This window comes from Microtus ochrogaster, linkage group LG1, assembly GCF_000317375.1.
Source record: "Microtus ochrogaster isolate Prairie Vole_2 linkage group LG1, MicOch1.0, whole genome shotgun sequence".
In the NCBI taxonomy this organism is placed as follows: Eukaryota; Metazoa; Chordata; class Mammalia; order Rodentia; family Cricetidae; genus Microtus; species Microtus ochrogaster.
In genome coordinates, this window is record NC_022027.1 from 53,834,654 (window position 1) to 53,843,639 (window position 8,986).

At 46.6% G+C, this 8,986-nt stretch overlaps 1 protein-coding gene across 2 annotated transcripts in view; it reads left to right on the top strand.

Annotated features, from left to right (window-relative positions):
* Aff1 (AF4/FMR2 family member 1) overlaps window positions 1–8,986 on the top strand; it is a 165,164-nt gene that overhangs the window by 90,430 nt on the left and 65,748 nt on the right. For both annotated transcript variants that reach the window (XM_026785170.1, XM_013350840.2), the window contains 2 exons: window positions 3,003–3,123; window positions 3,515–4,384. In XM_026785170.1, the coding sequence (XP_026640971.1) occupies window positions 3,003–3,123; window positions 3,515–4,384 (991 nt within the window). The remainder of the gene's footprint in view (window positions 1–3,002; window positions 3,124–3,514; window positions 4,385–8,986) is intronic.

Consider the following 8,986-nt stretch of genomic DNA (forward strand, 5'->3'; position numbering starts at 1 on the left):
TCTCTCTCTCTCTCTCTCTCTCTCTCTCTCTCTCTCTCCACCCACCCCCCAGGCCGGTGAGATGGCTCAGCAGGTGAAGTGAATTGTGTGTACGTCTGGAACCCAGAGTTGAAGTCCATAAAAATGGAAGGCGAGAAGTAAAGCCATTAGTCAGTATGTGACAGCCACATCATGTATGTGTGCATGAACACAGACATGCCAGTGATGTAGTAACAGTGACAAAGGATAGTGCCCAGTGGCTGTACTGCCAGCAAAAGCTCAAGTTTGTTTAATTCCTGGAAACTGAAATGTGTCAGGCCCATACACTGTACACATATGTATACACACACAGCAATTCTTCCGTTTCCCCTGCCTTGCCCTGTACTTAGTTTGAAATAGTCTGCAAAGGTTCCACTCGTGGTCTGGATGATGGCACTGCTTACTTTTGAAATTTGCCTTGCCCCTAATGTCAGAGGGACTATGGCAAAAATATTTCTGGATAAAATAGATTGCCCAGGACCCTTCCAGAAACAACCCTTGAGCTATTGCAGATGTGTAACAGGTTAATTCCGAAGTGAACCAGAAGCTCGCAATGCTGTTAGCTGCATAAAGAAAAAAGCCAGCCTAGGACGGGTCACCGACCTTCCCTCTGTGAACTGGTTCTTTTGCCCTCTGCCTTGTCCGGGAACCTTGGTGAAAGAGACCACAGACAGTGTGGGTGAGTCTCCCAGTCTGGACTCAGACCCACCCAGCAGACAGTCATGAGTGCCTTTTACTCACTACTTCGAGATTTTCAGCTGAACAGTGGCAGCGAGTTAAATTCACAATCTTTGGTGTTGCTTTATAATGCATGGTTCTAGCCAGGTTTGTGCCTTAAGTCTCAGCCCTGGGGAAGCAGAGGCGGGGACACTGTAGTTTAGATTGACTTATTTTCTCAAATTGTTTTTGTATATATTTTTTTAGTGTTAAATATAAGAAAAATTTTGCCAAAGAAGTAAAAAAAGAGAAACTACTGGTCTGGGTGTTGGTGTCAGAGGAGGCAGAGGCAGACATAACTCTGAGTTCGCGGCCAAACTGGCTACAGAATTAGTTCTGGGACAACCTGGGCTACACAGAGAAACCCTGTCCTGAAAACCCTGAATACATACATACTATTGCTTGTATTAATGGCTGTGTTTTAATATAAAATATTTGATTGGCGCCCATGCAGTACACATTTAAGTACCAGGAGAGAGTGACAGTGATGTTTTGCTCTAATGGAACCCTGTTCTAGAAGCAATGGCCAGCTGACACGTTGGGCAGGCACATAGTTAGTGGACTTGAGGGACATCTTTATAGTGGGTGACATTTGAATTCATCAGAATCTGTCGAAAATTGAAAGTTAGGGTGCCGGTATGTGGTTAAAGAGAGGGCAGAGGTTTGTGGCTGGCATGGAAGCAGATCCACCCCAAGGCCGTGGCCTGGTGTGACAGAGTTTGGGGTGATTTGTAGGGTGGCCCTGTAGGGCAGCACAAAGGCCAGTCCTGGAAGAATGGTTTCCTTTCAGGGGTCTGAGTGCAGGTTAGCAGAAGGGACTGACTCTTACCTTACTAGATGTTCTTGGGCAGTGGGGAATGGCCAAGTGCTTGCAACAGACCTGCGGGACATTGTCAGGGAATTCTAATGCCAAAGCAAAGATTTGGTGGCCACTCTGTAGTCTAAGGAGCCATCAATGATTGTCATTTTAGATATGGAGAGTTACATAAGAATCAGGACTGTAAACTCAGTCAATAAAGGAAGGCTGACTTAGAAGATTAAGATGGGGAGACATGGAGACCAGGAGGCTCTCATCACAAGATTGGAAGCATGGGAGAGCATTGGAGAGGGCATTTGACGTCAGCTAGCATCGGGGAAGGCAGATAGACACAGCCAAGGCAATCAAGTGTTTTCTTTTGCTCAGATAGTTCAGATAGGGAAGTCTTAGCAGAACCCCTGAAACAGGTCAAGAAGACAAAGTCTTTTTATAATTTCTCTTATTCCCCATTATTCAATGTAGATCACAAAGGGAGGTCTGGAGAAGGCAGGCAGTGGGCAGACCTGTTTGGGTCATATGGAGCTTTCAGAATGAATCCGTCTCTGATTTGCCTGTCAGTGAGTTCATTTTAACCAGGTTGATAACACATCCGAAGCTGCAGGATATATTTTTATGTGGTATGAATTGGACTGTGTGACATCCTTAGTATAGAGAACTGACGTCTATAGCTGGATTCTTCATCCTGCCATTTGAAATGAGCACAAATCATCTTTCTGAGTTTAAATGCTAAGATGCCCCCAGAGTAGACCAAAAATCATCTTTTATTGAATTTTCTCTATAGACAAGGATGGCCTCCTCAGTAGTGGGATTACTGGTGTGAGCTGCTGGCCCCTTTGGACTTGTGTTCTATCCCTCCCACATCCCTTTCCCCTCCCTCCTTGTATTTATTTTTAATTTTAAGAAGATTTATTTATTATGTATACAGTGTTCTGCCTGTATGTATGCCTGCCAGACAGGAGGGGGCACCAGTTCTCATTATAGATGGCTGTGAGCCACCATGTAGTTGCTGGGAATTGAACTCGGGACCTCTAGAAGAGCAGCCAGTGCTCTTAACCTTGGAGCCATCGCTCCAGTCCCCTTTTTTATTTTGAAGTGTGTGCCAGCATGTTCGTGGAGTGCGAGAGCTGCGTGCGCACCCACAGGTGTTCACAGAGCCCAGAAGAGGTGTTGGAGATGGACTCACAGGCAGCTGTGAGCTATGTCTGAGCTGCTAGACGTAGGTCCCAGGAACACGTCCCAGGAACAGAACTCGGGTCCTGTGCGAGAGCAGTGTGCACTCCTAACTGCCAGGTCATCTTTGTAGTCCCAGATGTGCCTTCTTTAGTGACCCCCCTGCTACCACATCTTTGTGGGCCTATTCTTCTTCCTCCCGCCACACCCATGCGTCATCAACGAGACTCAGATACTGATAGTTTTTGTTGTTGTTGTTCTTTTGTGGCATTTGGAAAAGCTTGTACAATGAAGATAGAAACCTGCTTCGGATTCGAGAGAAGGAGAGACGCAATCAAGAAGCTCACCAAGAGAAAGAGGTGTTTACTGAGAAGACGCCGCTGTTTGGAGAGCCCTACAAGGTATTCACTGGGTGTGAGAGAGAGGGAGAAAGGCTGGCCTATCATGACATAAAACTCGAAGATAAAGCTATTCAGCACCACTGAGTTCAATCGGGGGTCATAACTAAGAAAATAACTTATCCCAGAGGTTGTTTTTGAAAACAAAATCTGAACTCTTTGAACATGGTTAGTCAGAATTACCAAAGTGTGTGGTTTTCTTTTGTAACGTTAGTCTCCTGTAATTAGTAATGTGTGTCCGTGGCAGGCTGCTCAGCGGGGGACATCATTAACATGGTGTTACATGTTAAGTCGAGAGGGTTTCTTCTTACTGCGATTGCAGAATAGTTTATTAAGTGGTTGCTCCGCGTGGATTTGTTTCCGCAGTCTGAGCCCGCTGTCTTTCTGTTTGTAGACGGCTAAAGGCGATGAGCTGTCAAGTCGCATACAGAACATGCTGGGCGACTACGAGGAGATGAAGGAGTTTCTGAGCGCCAAGTCGTGCCCTCAGCGGCTGGAGGGCGCGGAAGACAGGCCAGGGAAGCCGAGATACCCTTCGCTTCACGACAGGGGGAACAGCCTTGCCTCCCACTCCTTCCGCACACATGTCTACCACCAGCCTATTTCTACTCCTGCCCCTGGATCACTTTCTGTCGGTAACATTAGCCACAGTCCAAAGATGGCGCCGCCAAGGATGGAACCAGTGCCAAGTCTCCACGCCAAAAGCTATGGCCCGCCCGACAGCCAGCGTCTGACTCAAGATCGCCTCAGTCAGGAAGGGCACTGTTCCAGCCACAGAAAGTATGACCGCAGAGCTGATGGTGACTCAGCTCCGGAGATGAAGCTCTCACCCTTGATCTCCTCGTTGCCATCCCCTGTGCCCCCTTTGTCACCTGTACATTCCAGACTGCAAGGACCCAGCAAGGTTCCCAGCAGCAGCGGCACTAGCAGTAAAAGCTACTGTGCAGCTGTGTCTTCCAAGGACCTGGTGGTGAAGGGTCAGGATAACGAGGCTCCTCTTGACAGTTTGGTGGCAGTTACCAGCCTCGGGGTAGCCCCTTCTCAGATGTTCCCACCCCCTCCCCTCCCCTCCAAAAGTGTTGTGATGCAGCAGAAGCCCACGGCATATGTCCGGCCCATGGACGGTCAGGATCAGGCGCCTAGTGAGTCCCCTGAGCTGAAGCCACCGCTGGAAGACTATGGACAGCAGAGCTTTGAGAAGCCGGATGCAAAGGTGCCTGCCAAGGCCAAGCTCACCAGACTGAGGATGCCTTCGCAGTCGGAGGTGAGTGCCATTCCTTGGAATGTTTCCAGTCAGAGGAGTCTTGAGGTTCAGGTCTTTGGGGGCTCTTGGGTGGGGTACATGGGGCATTCTTTTGGCTTTGGAGTTTATCAGTCCACAAAGAACTCAAATCTCACACGATTGATAGTAGATACCGGAATTCAAACTTTCTTGTTTTGAAGGACCCGAGAGCCTCCTACCTCAGCTGCTCCCTCAGGGCTTCAGCAGGACCCCTGTTCAGCCTGAGTCACATGGTAAAGCATGGAGCCCATGAGTCGGATTAGAGGGTACCCGTGTGTCCCACGACCCAGATGTGTGGCATTTCTGATTCCAGATAGTTTGGAACTGTCCCTTTTGTCCTGTTGGGTCCTTACCAGTTTGAAAGAAAACGCAAACAAAAGTGCACGTATTAAAACTTCTTGGGCCCTCCCAGTGTTTGCTAAGGCAAGTAAAATCAAAGTAGTTAGATGGTGAAGTTTCTTAAAAAAAGCTTCATGTTTTAAAAAATTAACTACCTTTATTTATTGAGTGTGTGAGTGTGTTCAGTGTGTGTGTTGCCTGCACACTTGTGATAGTTGGACCCTTGCCTCCACCGTGTAGGTTTTGGGGACTGAGCATTTGGGTTTGGTGACAAGTGCAGGATGGTGACTTGCCAGAGTTGGTTCTCTCCACCACGTGTATCCTGAGATCGGCTGTCCCTCTTGGCAGCAGGCACCTCTGCCCACCGAGCCGTGTCATTGGCCCCCTACCTTTCTCTCTCTCTTTTTTTAAGATTTATTTATTTATTATATATACAACATTTTGCTTCCACGTATACCCACACACCAGAAGAGTGCGCCAGATCTCATTACAGATGGTTGTGAGCCATCATATGGTTGCTGGGAATTGAACTCACGACCTCTGGAAGAGCAGTCAGTGCTCTCAACCACTGAGCCATCTCTCCAGCCCCCTACCTTTCTCTTAAGGCTGAGTTCCGCTCTCAGCCTAGCCAGTCTTCCCCCTCCCCATCATGTGGATGGAGCGTCTGCATGTACAAAGAGCTCACAAGAACTTCTTGAGTAAACTGGCACAGTATGGTTAAAGTCTTGTTCAGGCTTTCAGAGAAATTCAAGACATTATCCAGTACAAGCCTATTTTATTAGTGAATATGTTCTTTTGTGAATTCCTCAGTAAGTGAATAATGAATTTCAGCCGTGGGGTTTGGTCCTGCACGCTCGTCTCCCAGGCTGCTCTGCACTGCTGGACTTTTCTCCAGTCTCCTGGAGCTAAGGCTAGCCACCACCCCACTTCTCACTCCATCTTACCTTTAATTTTTTTTCTCCTAAAACCTCTAGCCCAAAAATTACTTTTACTAATACCTAAAGTGCTTCAATATTCAGCTTAGAAATACAACGTGCAGGGCCTGGTCTGATGGTGCTCGCCTTTCCTGGGAGGAACTGTGAGCTTTCTGACCTAGTGATGGGGATTCCGGAAGAGACCACACATGGGTCTGGATTCGGTACCCAGGCTGTCATCCGTTCACTTTCCCCGTTTGGGTTTTCAGTGTTGCCAACTGAGAAGCTGAGATGCGGATGGTAAAGCCAGAGTCCCTCAGCGACTCGATGACCCGCCAGACGTGAAAGACATTAGAAACATTTTGTTAAGAATGTCCAGATTAACTGATAGGAAAATAATTCTTTCCAAAGCTCACAAGTTCTCAGGCATGAAAAAATGTTGGAAATGACTTACGGAATTCTAAGTATACAACAGGATTCTGGAAAACAGCCGACAAAATTCTTCTAAAATACAACAGCAAGTGTCTGTTTTAGGTAGTATGTTAAATGATGCTGATTCTAATCACAACCTCCAAATACGAAATAATAAATGAAGTACCATTTTGACTAGTGCACATTGTAAACGTGTATTGAAGTGTCAGCTGTTCACAGATATGCAGCTGCTACATGTTAACCAGCTTTTTAAATATTTAAGGAAATGGAAGGGCTAATACTGATACCGCCGGTTCTGAACTACCACACTGCATCCTATGCATATGGATAATTACGGTAATAAAAAATAAAAGTGAACTCTAAGGAAAGCCCACAGGCTTGAGACTCTTAAGAATGAGTGCAAGAAGCATAGGTATCACAGATTCTTCTTTTCTTAATTCATACTTTCAATCCTAAACTCCAAACTATGCCCACTGTGAACTCTTAGAACTGTTATTTATAAATTAGAATTAAAGAGCAAACTGAGGTAATTTGTCTAAAGGAGAGAGCTAGGAATATGACTTCTAATTACTTAAATACTAAGGCCCTTAGATTAAAACATTAAACTTAAATCCTTCAGTCCAGTGGATTAAGGCGATTAGCCGGAGCTTGACAAATTACCATGGGCTAAAGGGGGACGTGCAGGCCGAAAGTAGGCCATGCATAAACAGAAGATGAAGTTCAAGAGAAAAGGCCTGGTTTGTTTGGAGCCTGGACCGCTATGGGGGAGGGGAGGGTTGTGTTTTGTCAATCTAATGATTTTAACAGCTAAAAATAACAAAATCAGTGTAAAAATAGCTGATTATGGAGTTCCTGGAGAATATGAACAAGCAGCAAATTTAAACTTGGAAAATAATGATTCCCCCCCCCCCCCAAAGTTGTAGCTCTTGGCTACTGGGAAGGAGAAATGCAAAGCCAAAAAGTAAATTTGCTCTGCCATCCAGGCCCTTGCCTAGGAAGAGTTCTGCATAGATATCTGAGTTCTGCTCATCACACCCGGACGGCCCAAACCAAAAGCATCCCTCCGGCCATCTTACCTGGTTTTCTGTCCTTGTATTCTAAATGCCACACACATTGGGAGCACCAGCACAGGAAAGAGTTAAATGATTCAGTGAGCCGGAGAACACGGTGCCAGGCAGGAGACTCCCAGTGCTGGCAGCGTCACTTTTCCAGGGCCCCGGGGGAGTCTCATATCCCTCCACAAATGTCTCAAGTGTGAGAACAGCAAGGAAGAACAGGAATTTCTCTTCCTGGTACCAAATGTACTTCTGGCAATTTTGAGAAGGAACAGAAAGTGAAAAAAACAATTCCAGCTGATACCACCCCGACAGAACTTCCAGTTTCAGCTCTGCACCCCGACCCCCCCACCCCGGGCTGCTAACAATTCTGTCTTGTCACTCTCTCAACCAGTTCTATCCTTTGCACTAACTTTCTTCCAGCAATTAGAGCTTTTCAAGTTTTTGTTTTTTCTGCAGTACTTTTGTCAGAGCTTAACATGATTTTCAGAATCTTGCCTGACTGCACTGCAGGGGGAGACTGCTTTGCACTAAAACAGGACACTTCCGGAGAACAGAAAGTCTCATTTTATACCTGGTCTTGAACTCTCTGGCTTGTAAGTACTGGCTTGAAAAACAAAACCCCAGAAAACACACTGGCAAAAACAAAGCAGCTTGTATCCCTGGTCTGTCTGTGAGCAGCTCTTGCTCAAAATGTCTGTAGGTCACTTGTCACTATTTTTAAGTTTCTATATTTAGGTTTGCAGGTCCAGGACCTGGCCAGGCTCCAGAGAGGTCTAGGGCACTCATTTCTTGTTCTTCTTTGAACATGGTTTTCAGTCTTTATCCAACACCCGTAATCTCCATAGAGGTAGACACAGACGAACTCCTCCTGACTCCTCATTCTGTCCACGTGTATCAATCATTCTGCGCCCTCCATCATCCTATTCAGTGGCACAGCCACAGAGCTGCCAGGCAGTTGGCATGGCAGCTTGCCACTGGCACAAGGACTCTGGCTGGGATCAGAGGAAACTGTCACATCACAGCGACACTGGCCCCAAAGACAAGTTTACGTTTAGTTCGTTGTCCGTACGTAACAGGTGCTTCTGTGCCAGGAAGCCCTCTCCGTTCACCAGATCTCAGGAAATACGCCGGGACCGTCTGTGTCTCAAATACACATTAAGTGGCAAAGACTTCAAAATGTGGGGGAAACCCCCGCTCCCAGCCTCAGGAGATCCACAGGGTGGAAGGAGAGAACTGATTCCTCAAGTTACCTTCTACCTGCAGCCCTCTGGTAAACAAGCGTGAGAATAGAGGTAAAAGAAGAACATAGAATTTGGAGTGGTTTTAAGGAGAGGAATTTGTAATTCTGAGTGGCAGAAAGGCCGGCCATGTTAGTGTTTTTGAAATAGACTAAGAAACTTGACTGAGAGCAGATCAGAGGGACTGTGAGTCCAGGTCAGGATATCCAGCTGGATAGGCCGCCTTCCAAATTTTACTTATTTAACGCAAATTTCAGTGCTTACCATTGAACCTAGGGGCCTCATGCATGCTAGGCTGTATCCCTGCCCCTGTTTGAATCTGTGTGTGTGTGTGTGTGTGTGTGTGTGTGTGTGTGTGTGTGTGTGGTGTTTGCCTGCATGCGTGTCTGCATCATTTGTGTGCTTGGTGCCTTCACAGGCCAGAAGAGGTGTCCTGCAGCTGGAATTCTGGATGTTTGTAAACGTCCTCTCCAGCACATTTGATTTTTAAAGGATCGAAAATAATTAAAGCTCAGGAAAAGAGACCACTTGCTTTAGCATCGCCAGTGTTTTAAGAACTAGTTTGGCTGGGCGGTGGTGGCGCACGCCTTTAATCCCAGCACT